We start from the raw sequence: 26610 nt of genomic DNA on the forward strand, positions 1-26610 counted from the left end.
AAGAGACACTTTCCAAAACCACTGAGACATGATTTGATATCATATTGATTTGATATCATATTGATTTGATATCAAATTGATTTGATATCATATTGATTTGATATCATATTGATTTGATATCATATTGATTTGATATCATATTGCCGCCCACACACTACTGTTATCAATTAACATTTATTACTTCATGAAACCACTGTGTGGGACCCGATTTATCATGATGCACACCCCTCCACTCCCCCTGTTAACATAATCTCATTAGTAGTTGTCAGGAGGCTAATCCTATTCAAATTATAACCCTAATCTCAGCCATGACAGAGCTGTCGCTAGCCGCAGCCAGCTAATAACGGCAGCCGTGCAGTCAATCATATCCTCAATCAATAATCGCGTCTGCGCTCAGGCTGCCAGGCTGGTCACAGGCCAACTCACAACCTGACCTGACATATGGGGTGTGCGCTTCCGCCTGTGGATATAGTACCACCAGAAATTCCGTAGTTCCATTAGACATGTTTACTGCTTTGTCTGTTGTACGGCAGTGTAATGTCTGTTGTACAGCAGTGTACTGTCTGTTTACAGCAGTGTACTTACTGTCTGTTGTACGGCAGTGTAATGTCTGTTTACAGCAGTGTACTTACTGTCTGTTGTACGGCAGTGTAGTGTCTGTTGTACGGCAGTGTAGTGTCTGTTGTACGGCAGTGTAGTGTCTGTTGTACGGCAGTGTAGTGTCTGTTGTACGGCAGTGTAGTGTCTGTTGTACGGCAGTGTAATGTCTATTGTACGGCAGTGTAGTGTCTGTTGTACAGCAGTTTAATGTCTGTTGTACGGCAGTGTAGTGTCTGTTGTACGGCAGTGTAGTTTACGGCAGTGTAGTGTCTGTTGTACGGCAGTGTAGTGTCTGTTGTACGGCAGTGTAGTGTCTGTTGTACGGCAGTGTAGTTTACGGCAGTGTAGTGTCTGTTGTACGGCAGTGTAGTTTACGGCAGTGTAGTGTCTGTTGTACGGCAGTGTAGTGTCTGTTGTACGGCAGTGTAATGTCTGTTGTACGGCAGTGTAGTGTCTGTTGTACGGCAGTGTAGTGTCTGTTGTACGGCAGTGTAGTGTCTGTTGTACGGCAGTGTAATGTCTGTTGTACGGCAGTGTAATGTCTGTTGTGCGGCAGTGTAATGTCTGTTGTACGGCAGTGTAATGTCTGTTGTACGGCAGTGTAGTGTCTGATGTACGGCAGTGTAGTGTCTGTTGTACGGCAGTGTAGTTTACGGCAGTTTAATGTCTGTTGCACGGCAGTGTAATATCTGTTGTACGGCAGTGTAGTGTCTGTTGTACGGCAGTGTAGTTTACGGCAGTTTAATGTCTGTTGTACGGCAGTGTAGTTTACGGCAGTGTAGTGTCTGTTGTACGGCAGTGTAATGTCTATTGTACGGCAGTGTAGTGTCTGTTGTACGGCAGTGTAGTGTCTGTTGTACAGCAGTGTAGTGTCTGTTGTACAGCAGTGTAATAACAAACCGTTATATATGATGAGATCATAAAGGGTTCGTGAGTTCAGACGTCACCTACTACATCAGTCAGAAAAAGCTACAAGGTAAGCAGTCTTTTATTCCAGCTCAGCACTGAAAACTTGAATCAAGGCCTTGATGATTAGTTGATTAGTTGGATCTGGTGTTTTAGTGCTGGGCTGGAACAAAAGCCTGCATAGCCCTGGTAGCACCTCAGGACTAGGGGACGTGACCACAATAATGAAATGCTGCATAGCCCTGGTAGTACCTCAGGACTAGGGGATGTGACCACAATAATGAAACTGCATAGCCCTGGTAGCACCTCAGGACTAGTGGACATGACCACAATAATGAAATGCTGCATAGCCCTGGTAGTACCTCAGGACTAGGGGACATGACCACAATAATGAAATGCTGCATAGCCCTGGTAGCACCTCAGGACTAGGGGACGTGACCACAATAATGAAATGCTGCATAGCCCTGGTAGTACCTCAGGACTAGGGGACGTGACCACAATAATGAAATGCTGCATAGCCCTGGTAGCACCTCAGGACTAGGGGACATGACCACAATAATGAAATGCTGCATAGCCCTGGTAGCACCTCAGGACTAGGGGATGTGACCACAATAATGAAATGCTGCATAGCCCTGGTAGCACCTCAGGACTAGGGGACATGACCACAATAATGAAATGCTGCATAGCCCTGGTAGCACCTCAGGACTAGGGGATGTGACCACCAATGGATGTAAACCCACAGAGCAGCCCTGGGTTCAAGTATAATCTGAAATCACTTAAAAATGATGTGCTTCATTGAGCTTGCTTGTTGTAATGGAACCAACTGAAAAGTCCCATAAGTGAAAACCCTGCACATCAGCAGACTCTTATCCAGAGCAACTTACAGTTGTGAGTGCATACATTCTCCATTGATACTAATGGCCCCGAGGGAATCGAACCCACAACCCTGACATTGCAAGTGCCATTGCGCTACCAACTGAGCCACTCCAGGCAGACTAAAGCAAACGCTGAAAGTAGGTTCAAAGATTCCAAATAGTATTTGAACCCAGGTTTACAGAGACATAAGGAAATAAGGAAGTCATTCACCATGAGATGCAGCGGGGAGGTAGTGGGACCTCTGGCTGACATTTTCTCCCACAATCCTCTCCGGACGTAGTGAACGGTGGTGCCCGCCATGTTGAAGGCTCCTGGGCGGTCTATCTTCCAGTCGCTGTTGATGGAATGCTTGTTTGTGTCTTTGAGTGCTGCAGAAAGTAAACAAGGAAATGCAGCAGAGATCATTTGGGACTTAAATGGTTACAGTCCCAAATGGCACCCTATTCCCTAGATAGTAACCTATGGGCTCTGGTTAAATGTAGTCCACTATATAGTGAATAGAGTGCCATTTTGGGATGTTTCCAGTGTTTTGATGCACATGTAACTTGTACCCACTCTGTGGACGGATGTTGTTGATACTGTGAGGGAGGAAAAATACAAGGCAGCAGTCTGGCCAAAGTTCTGTTTACCACTTAGCTGTGAGGCCTTCATCTTAGACATGTTTAGCTGTGGGGCCTTCATCTTAGACATGTTTAGCTGTTGGGCCTTCATCTTAGACATGTTTAGCTGTTGGGCCTTCATCTTAGACATGTTTAGCTGTTGGGCCTTCATCTGAGACATGTTTAGCTGTTGGGCCTTCATCTGAGACATGTTTAGCTGTTGGGCCTTCATCTGAGACATGTTTAGCTGTTGGGCCTTCATCTGAGACATGTTTAGCTGTTGGGCCTTCATCTTAGACATGTTTAGCTGTTGGGCCTTCATCTTAGACATGTTTAGCTGTTGGGCCTTCATCTTAGACATGTTTAGCTGTTGGGCCTTCATCTTAGACATGTTTAGCTGTTGGGCCTTCATCTTAGACATGTTTAGCTGTTGGGCCTTCATCTTAGACATGTTTAGCTGTGAGGCCTTCATCTTAGACATGTTTAGCTGTTGGGCCTTCATCTGAGACATGTTTAGCTGTTGGGCCTTCATCTTAGACATGTTTAGCTGTTGGGCCTTCATCTTAGACATGTTTAGCTGTTGGGCCTTCATCTGAGACATGTTTAGCTGTTGGGCCTTCATCTTAGACATGTTTAGCTGTTGGGCCTTCATCTTGGACATGTTTAGCTGTGAGGCCTTCATCTTAGACATGTTTAGCTGTGAGGCCTTCATCTTAGACATGTTTAGCTGTTGGGCCTTCATCTTAGACATGTTTATCTGTTGGGCCTTCATCTTAGACATGTTTAGCTGTTGGGCCTTCATCTGAGACATGTTTAGCTGTGAGGCCTTCATCTTGGACATGTTTAGCTGTTGGGGCTTCATCTTAGACATGTTTAGCTGTGAGTCCTTCATCTTAGACATGTTTAGCTGTTGGGGCTTCATCTTAGACATGTTTAGCTGTGAGTCCTTCATCTTAGACATGTTTAGCTGTTGGGCCTTCATCTTAGACATGTTTAGCTGTTAGGCCTTCATCTTAGACATGTTTAGCTGTGAGGCCTTCATCTGAGACATGTTTAGCTGTTGGGCCTTCATCTTAGACATGTTTAGCTGTGAGGCCTTCATCTTAGACATGTTTAGCTGTTGGGCCTTCATCTTAGACATGTTTAGCTGTTGGGCCTTCATCTTAGACATGTTTAGCTGTGAGGCCTTCATCTTAGACATGTTTAGCTGTGAGGCCTTCATCTTAGACATGTTTAGCTGTTGGGCCTTCATCTTAGACATGTTTAGCTGTGAGGCCTTCATCTTAGACATGTTTAGCTGTGATGCCTTCATCTTAGACATGTTTAGCTGTTGGGGCTTCATCTTAGACATGTTTAGCTGTGAGGCCTTCATCTTAGACATGTTTAGCTGTTGGGCCTTCATCTTAGACATGTTTAGCTGTTGGGCCTTCATCTGAGACATGTTTAGCTGTTGGGCCTTCATCTTAGACATGTTTAGCTGTGAGGCCTTCATCTTAGACATGTTTAGCTGTGAGGCCTTCATCTTAGACATGTTTAGCTGTTGGGCCTTCATCTTAGACATGTTTAGCTGTTGGGCCTTCAACTTAGACATGTTTAGCTGTGATGCCTTCATCTTAGACATGTTTAGCTGTTGGGCCTTCATCGTAGACATGTTTAGCTGTGATGCCTTCATCTTAGACATGTTTAGCTGTTGGGCCTTCATCTGAGACATGTTTAGCTGTTGGGCCTTCATCTTAGACATGTTTAGCTGTTGGGCCTTCATCTGAGACATGTTTAGCTGTTGGGCCTTCATCTTAGACATGTTTAGCTGTTGGGCCTTCATCTTAGACATGTTTAGCTGTTGGGCCTTCATCTTAGACAAGTTTAGCTGTGAGGCCTTCATCTTAGACATGTTTAGCTGTTGGGCCTTCATCTTAGACATGTTTAGCTGTTGGGCCTTCATCTGAGACATGTTTAGCTGTGAGGCCTTCATCTTAGACATGTTTAGCTGTGAGTCCTTCATCTTAGACAAGTTTAGCTGTGAGGCCTTCATCTTAGACATGTTTAGCTGTTGGGGCTTCATCTTAGACATGTTTAGCTGTGAGGCCTTCATCTTAGACATGTTTAGCTGTGATGCCTTCATCTTAGACATGTTTAGCTGTGATGCCTTCATCTTAGACATGTTTAGCTGTTGGGCCTTCATCTTAGACGTGTTTTGCTGTGAGGCCTTCATCTTAGACATGTTTAGCTGTTGGGCCTTCATCTGAGACATGTTTAGCTGTTGGGCCTTCATCTTAGACATGTTTAGCTGTTGGGCCTTCATCTTAGACATGTTTAGCTGTGAGGCCTTCATCTTAGACATGTTTAGCTGTTGGGCCTTCATCTGAGACATGTTTAGCTGTTGGGCCTTCATCTTAGACATGTTTAGCTGTTGGGCCTTCATCTTAGACATGTTTAGCTGTTGGGCCTTCATCTTAGACATGTTTAGCTGTTGGGCCTTCATCTTAGACATGTTTAGCTGTTGGGGCTTCATCTTAGACATGTTTCGCTGTTGGGCCTTCATCTGAGACATGTTTAGCTGTGAGTCCTTCATCTTAGACAAGTTTAGCTGTGAGGCCTTCATCTTAGACATGTTTAGCTGTGATGCCTTCATCTTAGACATGTTTAGCTGTTGGGGCTTCATCTTAGACATGTTTAGCTGTGAGGCCTTCATCTTAGACATGTTTAGCTGTGAGGCCTTCATCTTAGACATGTTTAGCTGTGATGCCTTCATCTTAGACATGTTTAGCTGTTGGGCCTTCATCTTAGACGTGTTTAGCTGTGAGGCCTTCATCTTAGACATGTTTAGCTGTTGGGCCTTCATCTGAGACATGTTTAGCTGTTGGGCCTTCATCTTAGACATGTTTAGCTGTTGGGCCTTCATCTTAGACATGTTTAGCTGTGAGGCCTTCATCTTAGACATGTTTAGCTGTTGGGCCTTCATCTGAGACATGTTTAGCTGTTGGGCCTTCATCTTAGACATGTTTAGCTGTTGGGCCTTCATCTTAGACATGTTTAGCTGTTGGGCCTTCATCTTAGACATGTTTAGCTGTGAGGCCTTCATCTTAGACATGTTTAGCTGTTGGGCCTTCATCTTAGACATGTTTAGCTGTGAGGCCTTCATCTGAGACATGTTTAGCTGTTGGGCCTTCATCTTAGACATGTTTAGCTGTTGGGCCTTCATCTTAGACATGTTTAGCTGTTGGGCCTTCATCTTAGACATGTTTAGCTGTGAGGCCTTCATCTTAGACATGTTTAGCTGTTGGGCCTTCATCTTAGACATGTTTAGCTGTTGGGCCTTCATCTTAGACATGTTTAGCTGTTGGGCCTTCATCTTAGACATGTTTAGCTGTTGGGCCTTCATCTTAGACATGTTTAGCTGTGAGGCCTTCATCTTAGACATGTTTAGCTGTGAGGCCTTCATCTTAGACATGTTTAGCTGTGAGGCCTTCATCTTAGACATGTTTAGCTGTTGGGCCTTCATCTTAGACATGTTTAGCTGTTGGGCCTTCATCTTAGACATGTTTAGCTGTGAGGCCTTCATCTTAGACATGTTTAGCTGTTGGGCCTTCATCTTAGACATGTTTAGCTGTTGGGCCTTCATCTGAGACATGTTTAGCTGTTGGGCCTTCATCTTAGACATGTTTAGCTGTTGGGCCTTCATCTTAGACATGTTTAGCTGTGATGCCTTCATCTTAGACATGTTTAGCTGTTGGGCCTTCATCTTAGACATGTTTAGCTGTGATGCCTTCATCTTAGACATGTTTAGCTGTTGGGGCTTCATCTTAGACATGGTTAGCTGTTGGGGCTTCATCTTAGAAATGTTTAGCTGTTGGGCCTTCATCTTAGACATGTTTAGCTGTTGGGCCTTCATCTTAGACATGTTTAGCTGTTAGGCCTTCATCTTAGACATGTTTAGCTGTTGGGCCTTCATCTGAGACATGTTTAGCTGTGAGGCCTTCATCTTAGACATGTTTAGCTGTTGGGCCTTCATCTTAGACATGTTTAGCTGTTGGGGCTTCATCTTAGACATGTTTAGCTGTTGGGCCTTCATCTTAGACATGTTTAGCTGTGATGCCTTCATCTTAGACATGTTTAGCTGTTGGGCCTTCATCTTAGACATGTTTAGCTGTTGGGGCTTCATCTGAGACATGTTTAGCTGTTGGGCCTTCATCTGAGACATGTTTAGCTGTTGGGCGTCCATCTGAGACATGTTTAGCTGTTGGGCCTTCATCTTAGACATGTTTAGCTGTGAGGCCTTCATCTGAGACATGTTTAGCTGTTGGGGCTTCATCTTAGACATGTTTAGCTGTTGGGCCTTCATCTTAGACATGTTTAGCTGTTGGGCCTTCATCTTAGACATGTTTAGCTGTTGGGCCTTCATCTTAGACATGTTGATGCTGTGAGGCCTTCATCTTAGACATGTTTAGCTGTGAGGCCTTCATCTTAGACATGTTTAGCTGTTGGGCCTTCATCTGAGACATGTTTAGCTGTTGGGCCTTCATCTGAGACATGTTTAGCTGTTGGGCCTTCATCTTAGACATGTTTAGCTGTTGGGCCTTCATCTTAGACATGTTTAGCTGTTGGGCCTTCATCTGAGACATGTTTAGCTGTTGGGCCTTCATCTTAGACATGTTTAGCTGTTGGGCCTTCATCTTAGACATGTTTAGCTGTGAGGCCTTCATCTTAGACATGTTTAGCTGTTGGGCCTTCATCTGAGACATGTTTAGCTGTTGGGCCTTCATCTGAGACATGTTTAGCTGTTGGGCCTTCATCTTAGACATGTTTAGCTGTTAGGCCTTCATCTTAGACATGTTTAGCTGTTGGGCCTTCATCTTAGACATGTTTAGCTGTTGGGCCTTCATCTGAGACATGTTTAGCTGTGAGGCCTTCATCTTAGACATGTTTAGCTGTTAGGCCTTCATCTTAGACATGTTTAGCTGTGATGCCTTCATCTTAGACATGTTTAGCTGTGATGCCTTCATCTTAGACATGATTAGCTGTTGGGCCTTCATCTTAGACATGTTTAGCTGTGAGGCCTTCATCTTAGACATGTTTAGCTGTTGGGGCTTCATCTTAGACATGTTTAGCTGTTGGGCCTTCATCTTAGACATGTTTAGCTGTGATGCCTTCATCTTAGACATGTTTAGCTGTTGGGGCTTCATCTTAGACATGTTTAGCTGTTGGGGCTTCATCTTAGACATGTTTAGCTGTTAGGCCTTCATCTTAGACGTGTTTAGCTGTGAGGCCTTCATCTTAGACATGTTTAGCTGTTGGGCCTTCATCTTAGACATGTTTAGCTGTTGGGCCTTCATCTTAGACATGTTTAGCTGTTGGGCCTTCATCTTAGACATGTTTAGCTGTTGGGCCTTCATCTGAGACATGTTTAGCTGTTGGGCCTTCATCTTAGACATGTTTAGCTGTTGGGCCTTCATCTTAGACATGTTTAGCTGTTGGGCCTTCATCTGAGACATGTTTAGCTGTTGGGCCTTCATCTTAGATATGTTTAGCTGTGAGGCCTTCATCTTAGACATGTTTAGCTGTTGGGCCTTCATCTTAGACATGTTTAGCTGTGATGCCTTCATCTTAGACATGTTTAGCTGTTGGGCCTTCATCTTAGACATGTTTAGCTGTTGGGGCTTCATCTGAGACATGTTTAGCTGTTGGGCCTTCATCTTAGACATGTTTAGCTGTTGGGGCTTCATCTTAGACATGGTTAGCTGTTGGGGCTTCATCTTAGACATGTTTAGCTGTGAGTCCTTCATCTTAGACATGTTTAGCTATGAGGCCTTCATCTTAGACATGTTTAGCTGTTGGGCCTTCATCTTAGACATGTTTAGCTGTTGGGCCTTCATCTTAGACATGTTTAGCTGTTGGGCCTTCATCTTAGACATGTTTAGCTGTTGGGCCTTCATCTTAGACATGTTTAGCTGTTGGGGCTTCATCTTAGACATGTTTCGCTGTTGGGCCTTCATCTGAGACATGTTTAGCTGTTGGGCCTTCATCTTAGACATGTTTAGCTGTTGGGCCTTCATCTTAGACATGTTTAGCTGTTGGGGCTTCATCTTAGACATGTTTAGCTGTTGGGCCTTCATCTTAGACATGTTTAGCTGTGAGGCCTTCATCTTAGACATGTTTAGCTGTTGGGGCTTCATCTGAGACATGTTTAGCTGTTGGGCCTTCATCTTAGACATGTTTAGCTGTGAGGCCTTCATCTTAGACATGTTTAGCTGTTGGGCCTTCATCTTAGACGTGTTTAGCTGTGAGGCCTTCATCTTAGACATGTTTAGCTGTTGGGCCTTCATCTTAGACATGTTTAGCTGTTAGGCCTTCATCTTAGACATGTTTAGCTGTTGGGCCTTCATCTGAGACATGTTTAGCTGTGAGGCCTTCATCTTAGACATGTTTAGCTGTTGGGGCTTCATCTTAGACATGTTTAGCTGTTGGGCCTTCATCTTAGACATGTTTAGCTGTTGGGCCTTCATCTTAGACATGTTTAGCTGTTGGGCCTTCATCTTAGACATGTTTGTATTCAGTTTATGGGGAAGTTTCACTTTAGGAGCTTGGCGAGTTTACAAAATTATTTGAAACGTCAATATATATTTACAACAATTGATGCATGTTTATGAACCTTGTTTATCTCCTTTGATAATGTATTGTACAACATACTGTAGAATGGTGTTATTTTCTCCACACAAATACACACACACACACACACACACACACACACACACACACACACACACACACACACACACACACACACACACACACACACACACACACACACACACACACACACACACACACACACACACACACACACACACACACTCGCCAGAATACTAACAGTAACCTCTTGTCCAATCTTATCACTCTTCCCTCTACATGCGTTTGAACTCATTTGGCTTCTCCTTAGCAGATTGGCATCCTGGGAGGGTGGAGAGGGACGGCTTAGCGAATGGGGAGTGAGGGAGGAATGGTGGTGGGGGAAGTAGAGACTCTGGTGAAGTAGAGAAGAGGGGGAAGTAGAGAGGAGGGGGTAGTAGAGAGGAGGGGGAAGTAGAGAGGATAGGGAAGTAGAGAGGAGGGGGTAGTAGAGACTGGTGGAGTAGAGAGGAGGGAGAAGTAGAGAGGAGGGGGAAGTAGAGAGGAGGGAGAAGTAGAGAGGAGGGGGGAAGTAGAGAGGAGGGGGGAAGTAGAGAGGATAGGGAAGTAGAGAGGAGGGGGGTAGTAGAGACTGGTGGAGTAGAGAGGAGGGAGAAGTAGAGATGAGGGGGAAGTAGAGAGGAGGGGTAGTAGAGAGGAGGGGGTAGTAGAGACTGGTGGAGTAGAGAGGAGGGGGAGGTAGAGACTGGTGAAGTAGAGAGGAGGGGGGAAGTAGAGAGGAGGGGTAGTGGAGAGGAGGGAGAAGTAGAGAGGAGGGGGAAGTAGAGAGGAGGGGGAAGTAGAGAGGAGTGGAAGTAGAGAGGAGGACAAAGTAGAGACTCTGGGGAAGTAGAGAGGAGGGAGAAGTAGAGAGGAGGTGGTAGTAGAGAGGGGGGAAAGTAGAGAGGAGGGGGTAGTAGAGAGGAGGGGGTAGTAGAGAGGAGGACAAAGTAGAGACTCTGGGAATTAGAGAGGAGGGGGAAGTAGAGACTGGTGGAGTAGAGAGGAGGGGGTAGTAGAGAGGAGGGAGAAGTGGAGAGGAGGGGGTAGTAGAGACTGGTGGAGTAGAGAGGAGGGGGAAGTAGAGACTGGTGGAGTAGAGAGGAGGGAGAAGTAGAGAGGAGGGGGTAGTGGAGAGGAGGGAGAAGTAGAGAGGAGGGGGGAAGTAGAGAGGAGGGGGTAGTAGAGAGGAGCGGGTAGTAGAGAGGAGGGGGTAGTAGAGAGGAGGGGGTAGTGGAGAGGAGGGGGAAGTAGAGAGGAGGGGGGAAGTAGAGAGGAGGGGGTAGTAGAGAGGAGGGGGTAGTAGAGAGGAGGGGGTAGTAGAGAGGAGGGGGAAGTAGAGAGGAGGGGGAAGTAGAGAGGAGGGGGTAGTAGAGAGGAGGGGGTAGTAGAGAGGAGGGGGTAGTAGAGACTGGTGAAGTAGAGAGGAGGACAAAGTAGAGACTCTGGGGAAGTAGAGAGGAGGGAGAAGTAGAGAGGAGGGGGTAGTAGAGAGGGGGGAAAGTAGAGAGGAGGGGGTAGTAGAGAGGAGGGGGTAGTAGAGAGGAGGACAAAGTAGAGCCTCTGGTGAAGTAGAGAGGAGGGGAATTAGAGAATCTGGGAATTAGAGACTCTGGGGAAGTAGAGACTCTGGGGAAGTAGAGAGGAGGGGAAGTAGAGAGGAGGGGGTAGTAGAGAGGAAGGGGAAGTAGAGAGGAGGGGGAAGTAGAGAGGAGGGGGAAGTAGAGAGGAGGGAGAAGTGGAGACTCCTTAAAGCATATATTTTTTTTCAAGTACTAATGTCACTGTCCCTCAGTGGCTTCAACGCCTCTCATTGGCTAATACATAGCATCAGCAATCCATGGTTTATATACATCATTGGAGTCTCCACATTCTGGGTGATGCGATACAATGTCATCATCTCACTAGCTTCTTCTCTCATTGGCTATTGCTGATCACCTTTCTCAAAACGTGTCGTTGCACATCACACTAAGTAGAGGATCTGGGGAAGTAGATACTCTGGGGAAGTAGAGACACTGGAGAAGTTAAGAGTCTGGGGAAGTAGAGGGTCTAGGGAAATAGAGAGTCTGGGGAAGTAGAGAGTCTGGGGAAGTAGAGAGTCTGGGGAAGTAGAGAGGAGGGGGAAGTAGAGAGGAGGGGGAAGTAGAGAGTCTGGGGAAATAGAGACATTGGGGAAGTAGAGAGGAGGGGGAAGTAGGGACTCTGGGGAAGTAGAGAGGACTGCCCCAGCAGCCTCTCAGTGTATTCAAAGTGAGTCGGCTCGTGGCTCCTTATCACATGAAAGGCAGGAGTCAGGACGCTGGCAGGCAGGGGAGGAAAACAGTCAGGCTAGCTATAAATGGCTATAAGTAGTGCACTACATAGGGAATAGGGTGCCATTTGAGACAGATTCTTCCCTGATAGCAGGCAGGTCTGCTGACACACATTAGACAGATGGTTACAGCGCAGGGTCTGTGTTGTGTGGTTGCACTAGGAGTCATCTGAAACAGAGACATCTGAAAGACAGCCATATGAGAGATGAGAGGAGATGTGTGGAGCTGGGGAACTAATGCTCTCTCACTAAAGCTGGCTGAAGGACTAATCTGAGAGCAGTGGATTGGGCACGTGAAAGATGAGAGGAAATGTGGAGGAGATCAGGAAGTTAGTGAGACTCGAAAGCTGGGGGAAGGACTTATCTAAGAGCAGTGGACTGGGCACATGAAAGATGAGAGGGGGGATCTCTGTATAGACGTGAAGGAGCTGGGGGAGTAATACCAGGTGTACACTACACGACTTTCAAAAGCCTAACATCGCTGAGCCTATCACATTAAACAAACATCTTTCATTCCGTTTTCGTCTTCCCAACGTAGTCGTGTACACACTAAACATTCTGGCAGACGGGGGTCAAACACTCCAGGTTCTGCAGTTGGTCGTGAGGATTCTGGAAACCATGCTGTCTCGTGAAAACAATGATGTGATTAGATTGTGTAGCTATAACGAGCTGTGGCTCAAAGCAGCTTCAATACATTTGGAATTTAATAACATTGCTTGTGAACTTCAGAGTAAGCATACTAGTAGGCTAGTAGTAGTCATCACTCCTGCTCGAGAGTCTACCGGTGATTTATATATACACTAGATACCTAATAGGGGGCGCTGTTTTGAAGCCAACGCACATCCAGCTTGGCCCTCCCTCAACGTTGTGAAAAAATATTTTGCCAGCTAGAGAAATGCATGTATTAATGTCTACATTGGTTTGACCATGTTTATTCTATTACAGACACCTTGATGGATACTTTAAAATTATATTATGTGAGCTAAACATAAAGAAATAAAACGTATACAAAAACATTTTTACTTTAAAGCATCATTTTCTTTTTAAGTACTGATGTCACTGTCCCCCGGTGGCTTCAAAGCCTCTCATTGGCTAATACATAGCATCAGCAATCCATGGTTTATATACATCATTGGAGTCTCCACATTCTGGGTGATGCGATAGAACGTCATCATCTCACTGGCTTCTTCTCTCATTGGCTATTGCCGATCACCTTTCTCAAAACTTGACGCTGCACATCTCACACTACAAGAGCATTGCAGTATTTGTACCAATAAAATCACACATGTTTGAAAATAACGGGACCTCTGGGATGACTCAAAGACGGGACCCTCAGATTGGGTCTCTGACCTGCTCACATTAAACAAGCGTTGGTGATGACCGTACCCCCAAGTAGGCAACGTCATGGGGATTTTGTCTACGATCTCAAAAAACTTGTCTTGGACAGCTAAATCGGGGCCAAAGTCGTGGAGTGTACGCCCGGCTTAAGTGTTCTCTCTCTTAAGATGGGGAAGGACTGATCCAAGAGCAGTGACTTGAACGGGCCAAGTGGATTGAGAGGAGTGTTCTCTCGGTGGATGTGAATGCTAGAGCTGTGGGAGTCGATGCATTCTCTGTAAAGCTGGATGAACTGGCTGATGAGGTGGCCGATGAGGTGGCCGATGAGGTGGCCATAGGGATATATAGCCTACATCAATTGCAGTGCGGCCCTCTGGACTTCGCTGAAGAGAAAATGTGCTTCCCAGGCAAAATGAGTTTGAGACACCTGCTATGGAAAGTGTTCTATTTAAAGTCATTAGGGCACTATACTACAAACGACTACTGACATACAAACGACTACTGCTAGATTCACTGTATCACCCTGCTTTGTATCTTACCCAAATAACTCTGTGCAGGCTTTTCCTCCACCACTCTGATTCTCCTGGCCCCTTTGGGGATGATCACAGCTTCCACATAGCCTGAGGGGAAAGAGGTGGAGAGAGTGAGAGAGAGAGAGAGAGAGAGAGAGGTAGAGAGGTAGAGAGAGAGAAAGAGAGAGGGGGTAGGGGGTGGGGATGATCACAGCTTCCACATAGCCTGAGGGGAAAGAGGTGGAGAGAGAGAGAGAGAGAGAGATAAAGAGAGAGGTAGAGAGAGAGAAAGAGAGAGGGGGTAGTGTGTGGGGATGTAACTGTACGGTTGTTGGGTCCATGCCTGCACTAGAACTATCTAGCTCACTAGTATCATGTGTACACGTAACGTACAGTTCAGTCACTTCACTTCTAAGAGAGCCAGACGGGTTGACTGGAAGAGCTACATTACTGTACTGTGTGTTTATGTGTGTCTCTACCCCCTGCGCTCGGGATCACAGGCCATGAATGGATCTATGTGTGAGGTCCCCCTGCTACCTAACTGATGGTCACAGTTAGCCAGGCGTGGTCCGGGGAGCTTGAGTACGTATGAATGAGATCCGGTCAAGGTCGAGATGGTGTTCCTCACCGTTGCCGAGCCATAGCCATCCATCACACGGATGTTGACATTGTCGCTGTGGTATCTGAACTTGCTTTGAAGTAGTATTCAAAAGGGTGATTTGTAAACGTTGTCCAGTTTTTAAGACACAGCTTAGTGCTGATTCAGGGTCCGTGGAGGAAACGCTGGGTCCTTTTTTTTTTTTTTTGGAGCAGAAAATATAGTAATAATACTTAACTAAAAAACTGTCTGTTTGTGACGCGAGATATACACATCCAGTTTGACTGATACGCTTGATATGAATACTTAACTCTATCTCTTGTGAATAATGATGAGTTTTAATAATCGAACCCCGTGTGAAGAGCTGTATTTCCTTCCTCTTTTCTCTCGCTCTCTCCTTGGGCTGTGGTAAACCTTTATTGGTAGTAGTAATAATGTCATTACTTTTTCCCATACTGGTACCATGTGGCTCAGTTGGTAGAGCATGACACTAGCAATGCCACGGTTGTGGGTTCAATTCCCACGGGGGGACCAGTACAGGGAAGAAATACAAAATGTTTTATTCTCACTACTGTAAGTCACTCTGGATAAGAGCATCTGCTAAATGACTTAAATGTAAAAAATTATTATAGAGCATTATAAACTGGGTGGTTCTAGCCCTGAATGCTGATTGGCTGATAGCTGTGGTATATCAGACTGTATACCACGGGTATGACAAAACATTTATTTTACTGCTCTAATTACGTTGGTAACCAGTTTATAATAGCAATAAGGTACCTCAGGGGTTTGTGACATATGGCCAATATACCACTGCTAAGGGCTGTGTCCAGGTGTTGCGTCGTGCTTAAGAACAGCCCTTAGCCATGGTATATTGGCCATATACCACACCCCCTCGGGCCTTATTGCTTAAACATACAACCAATATATTTTAACAACAAGCTACAATAGAAAGTGATGAATGATCCATAAAAGTTTAATCAAAGTTCAATCCAACTTGGATGTAAATCATTTAGGGAGTTTATCAACAGCAATTCAACACTGTTTAATCCAACACTTCATTCAAATATTAAGAACATTCCCTGTAATAGCGCTACAGCTTGCTAGGACATAAAGTCCAGTTCTGTGAGACTCTCTAAAACAAACCGAGGGAGATTGGCAGCCAGAGGTAACGTTACAATATACGCAGCAGTTACTGCAGTCACTTTGAAGATTCCCCTAGGTACAGATCTTTGATCAGCTTCCTCTTCCCCTAATCCTAACCTTAACCATTAGTGGGGAAAATGCAAAACTGACCCAAGATCAGCGTCTAGTGGCAAGGTCGCCCTACACCTACTGAGGGGGGTTAGTGAGGGTACTGACGGTACGGTCTAGAACAAAATGAAACGCACACCTATTAAGGCGAGGTGTTGGCTAGCAGAGTAGAAAACTTGGAAATAAGGGAGAGCCGCACACTCTAGGAGCTCAGATGCAAAAATGTAATATCCAACGTTTCTACAGCCAAGCTGTCTTCATCAGGGTACGATCACAAACACTGTGAGATGACTCGTTTATATAGTGTTAAAATACATACACCTACTGAGGGGGTTAGTGAGGGGTTTAGTGAGGGGGTTAGTGAGGGGTTAGTGAGGGGGTAGTGAGGGGGTTAGTGAGGGGGTAGTGAGGGGTTAGTGAGGGGGTTAGTGAAGGGGTAGTGAGGGGGTAGTGAGGGGGTTAGTGAGGGGGTAGTGAGGGGGTTAGTGAGGGGGTAGTGAGGGGTTAGTGAGGGGTTAGTGAGGGGTTAGTGGGGGGGTTAGTGAGGGGTTAGTGAGGGGTAGTGAGGGGGTTAGTGAGGGGGTAGTGAGGGGTTAGTGAGGGGTTAGTGAGGGGGTAGTGGGGGTTAGTGAGGGGGTTAGTGAGGGGGTTAGTGAGGGGTTAGTGAGGGGTTAGTGAGGGGTAGTGAGGGGGTTAGTGAGGGGGTAGTGAGGGGTTAGTGAGGGGTTAGTGAGGGGGTTAGTGGGGGGGGTTAGTGAGGGGGTTAGTGAGGGGGTTAGTGAGGGGGTTAGTGAGGGTACTGACGGTACGGTACCTGCTCCTTTGGTGTGGTTGAAGTCCCCCTTGATGACCTTACAAGACTTGCCATTGCCGTTACACATCCCACAGTGGTCCTCTCTTGCCATCGAACTCAGGATCCTGTCACATCCCACTTTCTAGACAACAACACAGACACCTCAGGTTTACAACATTCTCACATTGTAGATAATACAGTTAAACGGAAATAAAGCTGAAAATAATGTTGTCCTCTGATGACGGGGGGGGACACGGACGGACGCGGGGGGGGGGGGTAGGGCAGTGATGGTGGTTTAAAAAAAGGTTTGATCGACTGTTGATTGACAGTCTAGTCCGGGTGCTTTGGAGAACAATATGCAGAAACATTCAGTAAAACTGGACTTGACATTCATTATGTCTACATACATACTACTGTCTACGTACTACTGTCTACTCACTACTGTCTACATACTACTGTCTACTCACTACTGTCTACATACTACTGTCTACATACTACTGTCTACATACTACTGTCTACACACTACTGTCTACATACTACTGTCTACATACTACTGTCTACATACTACTGTCTACACACTACTGTCTACATACTACTGTCTACATACTACTGTCTACATACTACTGTCTACGTACTACTGTCTGCATACTACTGTCTACATACTACTGTCTACATACTACTGTCTAAAATCTACTGTCTACATACTACTGTCTACACACTACTGTCTACATACTACTGTCTACACACTACTGTCTACATACTACTGTCTACATACTACTGTCTACATACATACTATTGTCTACGTACTACTGTCTGCATACTACTGTCTACATACTACTGTCTACATACTACTGTCTAAAATCTACTGTCTACATACTACTGTCTACACACTACTGTCTACATACTACTGTCTACATACTACTGTCTACACACTACTGTCTACATACTACTGTCTAAAATATACTGTCTACATACATACTACTGTCTACGTACTACTGTCTGCATACTACTGTCTACATACTACTGTCTACATACTACTGTCTACATACTACTGTCTAAAATCTACTGTCTACATACTACTGTCTACACACTACTGTCTACATACTACTGTCTACACACTACTGTCTACATACTACTGTCTACATACTACTGTCTAAAATATACTGTCTACATACTACTGTCTATATACTACTGTCTACATACTACTGTCTACATACTACTGTCTACACACTACTGTCTACATACTACTGTCTACATACTACTGTCTACATACTACTGTCTACATACTACTGTCTACTCACTACTGTCTACATACTACTGTCTACTCACTACTGTCTACATACTACTGTCTACATACTACTGTCTACATACTACTGTCTACATACTACTGTCTACTCACTACTGTCTACATACTACTGTCTACTCACTACTGTCTACATACTACTGTCTACACACTACTGTCTACATACTACTATCTAAAATCTACTGTCTACATACTACTGTCTACATACTACTGTCTACATACTACTGTCTACATACTACTGTCTACTCACTACTGTCTACACACTACTGTCTACATACTACTGTCTACATACTACTGTCTACACACTACTGTCTACATACTACTGTCTACACACTACTGTCTACATACTACTGTCTACATACTACTGTCTAAAATATACTGTCTACATACATACTACTGTCTACGTACTACTGTCTGCATACTACTGTCTACATACTACTGTCTACATACTACTGTCTACATACTACTGTCTAAAATCTACTGTCTACATACTACTGTCTACACACTACTGTCTACATACTACTGTCTACACACTACTGTCTACATACTACTGTCTACATACTACTGTCTAAAATATACTGTCTACATACTACTGTCTACATACTACTGTCTACACACTACTGTCTACATACTACTGTCTACATACTACTGTCTACATACTACTGTCTACTCACTACTGTCTACATACTACTGTCTACTCACTACTGTCTACATACTACTGTCTACATACTACTGTCTACACACTACTGTCTACATACTACTGTCTACATACTACTGTCTACATACTACTGTCTACATACTACTGTCTACTCACTACTGTCTACATACTACTGTCTACTCACTACTGTCTACATACTACTGTCTACATACTACTGTCTACATACTACTGTCTACATACTACTGTCTACATACTACTGTCTACTCACTACTGTCTACATACTACTGTCTACTCACTACTGTCTACATACTACTGTCTACACACTACTGTCTACATACTACTATCTAAAATCTACTGTCTACATACTACTGTCTACATACTACTGTCTACATACTACTGTCTACATACTACTGTCTACTCACTACTGTCTACATACTACTGTCTACATACTACTGTCTACATACTACTGTCTACACACTACTGTCTACATACTACTGTCTACATACTACTGTCTACATACTACTGTCTACACACTACTGTCTACATACTACTATCTAAAATCTACTGTCTACATACTACTGTCTACATACTACTGTCTACACACTACTGTCTACATACTACTGTCTACTCACTACTGTCTACATACTACTGTCTACTCACTACTGTCTACATACTACTGTCTACTCACTACTGTCTACATACTACTGTCTACACACTACTGTCTACATACTACTATCTAAAATCTACTGTCTACATACTACTGTCTACATACTACTGTCTACACACTACTGTCTACATACTACTGTCTACTCACTACTGTCTACACACTACTGTCTACATACTACTGTCTACATACTACTGTCTACACACTACTGTCTACATACTACTGTCTACATACTACTGTAATCTCAGACAGGTCTTGACATATGTTTGCACAATAAGAGACGACTTTGGGTGGAGGGCTGATTTGGGCTGGAGGCGGGTGATAGAGCATCTGTTAATGTGTATTGTACATCCCAGTTTAGCCAGGGGTGTATTCACTAGGAACCAAACAGGCCCAGTTTAGCCAGAACCTTCACTAACCCAATTCAGGTGAACAGACGGTACTATGGTGATCAGACAGTACTATGGTGATCAGACAGTACTATGGTGATCAGACAGTACTATAGTGATCAGACAGTACTATGGTGATCAGACAGTACTATGGTGATCAGACAGTACTATGGTGATCAGACAGTACTATAGTGATCAGACAGTACTATGGTGATCAGACAGTACTATGGTGATCAGACAGTACTATGGTGATCAGACAGTACTATAGTGATCAGACAGTACTATGGTGATCAGACAGTACTATAGTGATCAGACAGTACTATAGTGATCAGACAGTACTATGGTGATCAGACAGTACTATGGTGATTAGACAGTACTATAGTGATCAGACAGTACTATAGTGATCAGACAGTACTATGGTGATCAGACAGTACTATGGTGATCAGACAGTACTATGGTGATCAGACAGTACTATGGTGATCAGACAGTACTATAGTGATCAGACAGTACTATAGTGATCAGACAGTACTATGGTGATCAGACAGTACTATAGTGATCAGACAGTACTATAGTGATCAGACAGTACTATGGTGATCAGACAGTACTATGGTGATCAGACAGTACTATGGTGATCAGACAGTACTATAGTGATCAGACAGTACTATGGTGATCAGACAGTACTATGGTGATCAGACAGTACTATGGTGATCAGACAGTACTATAGTGATCAGACAGTACTATGGTGATCAGACAGTACTATGGTGATCAGACAGTACTATGGTGATCAGACAGTACTATGGTGATCAGACAGTACTATGGTGATCAGACAGTACTATGGTGAGCAGACAGTACTATGGTGATCAGACAGTACTATGGTGATCAGACAGTACTATGGTGATCAGACAGTACTATGGTGATCAGACAGTACTATGGTGATCAGACAGTACTATAGTGATCAGACAGTACTATGGTGATCAGACAGTACTATGGTGATCAGACAGTACTATAGTGATCAGACAGTACTATGGTGATCAGACAGTACTATGGTGATCAGACAGTACTATGGTGATCAGACAGTACTATAGTGATCAGACAGTACTATGGTGATCAGACAGTACTATGGTGAGCAGACAGTACTATGGTGATCAAACAGTACTATGGTGATCAGACAGTACTATGCAATAGAGGCAGCAGGTAGCCTAGTGGTTAGAGCGTGGGGCCAGTAACTGAAAGGTTGCTGGATTGAATCGCCGAGCAGAGAAGGTAGAAATCTGTCATTCTACCCCTGAACAAGGCAGTTAACCCAATGCTCACCGGTAGGCCGTCGTTGTAAATAAGAATTTGTTCATAACTGACTTGCCTAGTTTAATAAAGGTTAAAAAAAAAAGTTTAAAAAGAAATGTAGCTGGAGAGCAGATTCTTTTGACCAAGTGCCAGCAGTTCACAGATGGGCCATCCGTGTGTCAGAGAGGATGATGGGTGTGTGCTGGGGCTTGGGCCATGACCTACTCTGGGAGCGTGGAAACATCCTTACAACGCCAGGGCAACATATTACTGTTTCTCTCTCTCTCTCGCTTTCTGTCTGTCTGTCTGTCTGTCTGTCTGTCTGTCTGTCTGTCTGTCTGTCTGTCTGTCTGTCTGTCTGTCTGTCTGTCTGTCTGTCTGTCTGCCTGTCTGCCTTGCTGTCTGTCTTTTGCTCTCTCTCTCTTTTGTGCGTGCTCTCTCTCTATCATGTCTGTCTGCCTGTCTCTCGTTTGCGCTCTCTCTTCCTCTATCTCTCTCTCTCTTCTTCACTCTCTTCCTCTCTCTCTCTCTCTCTCTCTCTCTCTCTTCCCCTCTCTCTCTTCCTCTCTCTTCCTCTCTCTCTCTTTTCATCTCTCTCTTTTCATCTCTCTCCAGCCCAGATAGCAGGAAATAATCCCCGCAAATCATCCCTGTGTTTTCTGAAATATTCCCCAGTTGTCTATTTTTCTACCAGAGAAAGAGGTTCTGGTCATTGGAGCGATCGTCTGTCTACTGAAGGCACGTTCTCCTGCTCCTGGGAGTGCAGTCAACATAATGGAGGGTGACCGTGGGGCTCTGCCGATAACAATGGGTCTGTGACCCAAATTGCACACTATTCCCTACACGGTGCACTACTTTTGACCAAAGCCCTATGGGCCCTGGTAAAAACAATTGTGCACTAAATAGAGAATAGGGCGCCATTTTGGGTCAGTGATTTAAGTACCATTTTGGGTCAGTGATTTAAGCACCATTTATTTTCTAGCTGGACTTGACATTGAAGACTTTGTTTGGAAGGAGACATGGAATGCGTTTTTTTGTGGTATTAAAAAAATATGTGTTGGGGAAACAGCTTGGAAAATGACTTTCTCTTTCTGCAATATGGAACATTTTTCACAGTTTTGCTGTCCGAGAACTGTGACATCAGACTAACCTGCATCAGAGACGTTACAAAAAAAAGTTTTGTTGAGTGAGATGGCTGCAAATAACACTTATAAAAATCTCCAGCGCTTTGGGTTTTGTGTACCATTAAGCGATGCAAAACTTCCAGTTTTATTTAGAACTATATTGTGTAAATCTACCATAGAATTACTGAAAATGTAGAACACCCTGGAACCTAACTAGTCCCATGTCACATGACTGGTGTACCTGACAAGTCCCATGTCACATGACTGGTGTACCTGACAAGTCCCATGTCACATGACTGGTGTACTTGACAAGTCCCCTGTCACATGACTGGTGTACGTGACAAGTCCAATGTCACATGACTGGTGTACCTGACAAGTCCCATGTCACATGACTGGTGTACGTGACAAGTCCAATGTCACATGACTGGTGTACCTGACAAGTCCCCTGTCACATGACTGGTGTACCTGACAAGTCCCCTGTCACATGACTGGTGTACCTGACAAGTCCCCTGTCACATGACTGGTGTACTTGACAAGTCCCCTGTCACATGACTGGTGTGCCTGACAAGTCCAATGTCACATGACTGGTGTACCTGACAAGTCCCCTGTCACATGACTGGTGTGCCTGACAAGTCCAATGTCACATGACTGGTGTACCTGACAAGTCCAATGTCACATGACTGGTGTACCTGACAAGTGCCATTCCACATGACATGTAGTTTCCCCTAGGTACAGATCTAGGATCCGCTTCCCTTGCCCCAAGCCTAACCTTAACCATTAGTGGAGATATGCACTGACCCAAGATCAGCGTCTAGGGGCAACTTCACATGACTGGTGTACCTGAAAAGTCCCCTGTCACATGACTGGTGTACCTGACATGTCCCGTTAGCACAGAGGCCAGACTCCTGAGAGCCGCAGGAGGTTCCATCCAGCACCTTCTCAGCTAGGAGACGGGGTTGCTCTTTCCCTGTGGAGGAACAGAACAGTGTACAAGGCCTCTCTGGAAGAGAGAGAGGGGAGGGGAGGGGAGGGGAGAGAGGAGGAGGAAGCGAGGAGAGCGAGGAGGAGGAAGGGAGGGGAGAGGAAGAGAGAGGATATGGGGAGGAGAAGAGGAGACAGGAGGTGGGGGTTGGGGAGAGTAGAGAAGAGAGGGTGCCATTTAATGTAAAGTAGGTCATCATATAGAGAATATGGTGTCATTTAATGTAAAGTAGGTCACCATTACGAGAATAGGGTGCCATTTAATGTAAAGTAGGTCACCATTACGAGAATAGGGTACCATTTAATGTAAAGTAGGTCACCATATAGAGAATAGGGTGCCATTTAATGTAAAGTAGGTCACCATATAGAGAATAGGGTGCCATTTAATGTAAAGTAGGTCACCATATAGAGAATAGGGTGCCATTTAATGTAAAGTAGGTCACCATTACGAGAATAGGGTACCATTTAATGTAAAGTAGGTCACCATTAAGAGAATAGGGTGCCATTTAATGTAAAGTAGGTCACCATATAGAGAATATGGTGCCATTTAATGTAAAGTAGGTCACCATTACGAGAATAGGGTGCCATTTAATGTAAAGTAGGTCACCATATAGAGAATAGGGTACCATTTAATGTAAAGTAGGTCACCATATAGAGAATATGGTGCCATTTAATGTAAAGTAGGTCACCATATAGAGAATATCCTATCCTATCCTATAATTTTTTCCGAACCTATCAGATCCTATCCTTTCATATCATATTACCATGCTCTATCATTTTAACCCATACACAACCCCATCATTACCCATACACAACCCCATCATTAGCCATACACAACCCCTACACAACCCCATCATTACCCCTACACAACCCCATCATTACCCCTACACAACCCCATCATTACCCATACACAACCCCATCATTACCCATACACAACCCCATCATTACCCATACACATCCCCATCATTACCCATACACAACCCCATCTTTACCCATACACAACCCTATCATTACTCATACACAACCCCTACACAACCCCATCATTACCCATACACAACCCCATCATTACCCATACACAACCCCTACACAACCCCATCATTACCCATACACAACCCCATCTTTACCCATACACAACCCCATCATTACCCATACACAACCCCATCATTACCCATACACAACCCCATCATTACCCATACACAACCCCATCTTTACCCATATACAACCCCATCATTACCCATACACAACCCCATCTTTACCCATACACAACCCCTACACAACCCCACATTACCCCTACACAACCCCACATTACCCATACACAACCCCATCATTACCCATACACAACCCCATCTTTACCCATATACAACCCCATCATTACCCATACACAACCCCATCATTACCCAACACAACCCCATCATTACCCCTACACCACCCCATCATTACCCATACACAACCCCATCATTACCCATACACAACCCCATCATTACCCATACACAACCCCATCATTACCCATACACAACCCCATCATTACCCATACACAACCCCATCATTACCCATACACAACCCCATCTTTACCCATATACAACCCCATCATTACTCATACACAACCCCATCTTTACCCATACACAACCCCTACACAACCCCACATTACCCCTACACAACCCCACATTACCCATACACAACCCCATCATTACCCATACACAACCCCATCTTTACCCATATACAACCCCATTATTACCCATACACAACCCCATCATTACCCATACACAACCCCACATTACCCATACACAACCCCACATTACCCCTACACAACCCCATCTTTACCCATATACAACCCAATCATTACCCATACACAACCCCATCTTTACCCATATACAACCCCATCATTACCCATACACAACCCCATCTTTACCCATACACAACCCCTACACAACCCCACATTACCCCTACACAACCCCACATTACCCATACACAACCCCATCATTACCCATACACAACCCCATCATTACCCATACACAACCCCATCATTACCCATACACAACCCCATCATTACCCATATACAACCCCATCATTACCCATACACAACCCCATCTTTACCCATATACAACCCCATCATTACCCATACACAACCCCATCATTACCCATACACAACCCCATCATTACCCCTACACAACCCCATCATTACCCATACACAACCCCATCTTTACCCATACACAACCCCATCATTACCCATACACAACCCCATCTTTACCCATACACAACCCCATCATTACCCCTACACAACCCCATCATTACCCATACACAACCCCTACACAACCCCATCTTTACCCCTACACAACCCCATCATTACCCCTACACAACCCCACATTACCCCTACACAACCCCACATTACCCATACACAACCCCACATTACCCCACATTACCCCTACATGACCCCATCTTGATGTTCATACCCGATACCATATCTATTAGCTTTGAACTACTACACTCAGGAAAGAAAGGTGCTATCTAGAACCTAAAAGGGTTCTTCGGCTGTCCCCTTTGAAGAACCCTTTTTGGTTCCAGGTAGAACCTTTTGGCTTCCATGTAGAACCCTTTTGGTTCCATGTAGAACCCTTTTGGTTCCATGTAGAACCCATTGGAACTCTTTTTTTCCTAAGAGTGTACCACAGCTATTTGTGTTAAGGCATATGATATCATATCACCATGCTCTATGTTCATGACCGTTACATGACCCCATTGTGACCTTTATGACAACCAGCTAAAAATACGTTCAACCCAGACATCTCAGCAAGTTACATTTTAGAGGTCAGACACGCCAGAGATCCAATGGTTAAAAGCAGCATGTGGCTGCAATGTGTTAGCTATCACCTGCTGGGTGATGACAAACATTGTTTGGCTGTTTGGGCCGTTTCAACATGTAGAATTGTTGGAAAATGAACAGAAATTGACGGCTGATATTCAGAGGCGATAGGACGGCCAACTGCATCTTTCAGCCGTTAGTCTCCGCGGCGTGTCTGAGCTCATGGAGCTCTGTTATCTCTGGAGTTTAAACACACTGACTAAATGTTGGTGAATAATACAACTGGACTGGATGCATCATTTATAAAAAACATTTGGTGACACTTTCTGTTTTCTATGGATAACTTCTTCATGATGTTTTAGAAGCACATTTATAACACATTATGAACTATGCATAACACATTATAATGCATGGCATAGACACAAATTTGATTTTTCACACACAATCTTTGGTCAATGTGCAAAGACTGATTTCTATTCTGAGAAACCTAAAATAGTTAACATTGTATTGACATTTACATCAGGGATCTCTCACAGAGATCTACCATCCTGTAGGTTACACTCCAACTCCAATCTAGTGCACATGATTCTAATAATTAGCTGGTTGATAAGCTGAATCAAGTTAGTTACAATTGGGGTTGGAGCGAAAACCTACAGGAGAGTAGCTCTCCAGGAACAGGGTTGGAGAGCCCTGGGTTACACGATACCTTTAGGTGGTGGACTGACTCCATACTTAGATATCTATAGGACTAGGAGGGCCTACTGTGCAGCCTGCATGCAGCAAGTGTGTATATGTTTTCGAAACAAGATAAATATGCAGTGTTTAAAGGGGCAATCTGCAATTGGTACATGTATTTTTTTAATTCAAATGTTGATCTCATCAATGGTTAGTCCTTGTATCCATATGTCACACCCTTATCTGTTTCACATGTCTGTGTGCTTGTTTCCACCCCCCTCC

The 26610-nt window shown here is 44.5% G+C and overlaps 1 protein-coding gene and 1 non-coding gene across 2 annotated transcripts in view; one reads left to right on the forward strand and one right to left on the reverse strand.

The window, feature by feature from the left end:
• Positions 1-26610, reverse strand: part of LOC106571837 (A disintegrin and metalloproteinase with thrombospondin motifs 19) — a 117989-nt gene that overhangs the window by 33928 nt on the left and 57451 nt on the right. Inside the window, exons 14-17 of the mRNA XM_014145308.2 lie at positions 22745-22872; positions 16472-16592; positions 13836-13916; positions 2593-2750 (exon numbers count right to left, since the gene is read on the reverse strand). Of these exons, the coding sequence (XP_014000783.1) occupies positions 2593-2750; positions 13836-13916; positions 16472-16592; positions 22745-22872 (488 nt within the window). The remainder of the gene's footprint in view (positions 1-2592; positions 2751-13835; positions 13917-16471; positions 16593-22744; positions 22873-26610) is intronic.
• Positions 14864-14940, forward strand: trnaa-agc (transfer RNA alanine (anticodon AGC)). The gene has a single exon. It is a non-coding gene; the product is annotated as a tRNA-Ala (tRNA).

This window comes from Salmo salar, chromosome ssa01 (assembly GCF_905237065.1).
Source record: "Salmo salar chromosome ssa01, Ssal_v3.1, whole genome shotgun sequence".
NCBI classification, from domain to species: domain Eukaryota; kingdom Metazoa; phylum Chordata; class Actinopteri; order Salmoniformes; family Salmonidae; genus Salmo; species Salmo salar.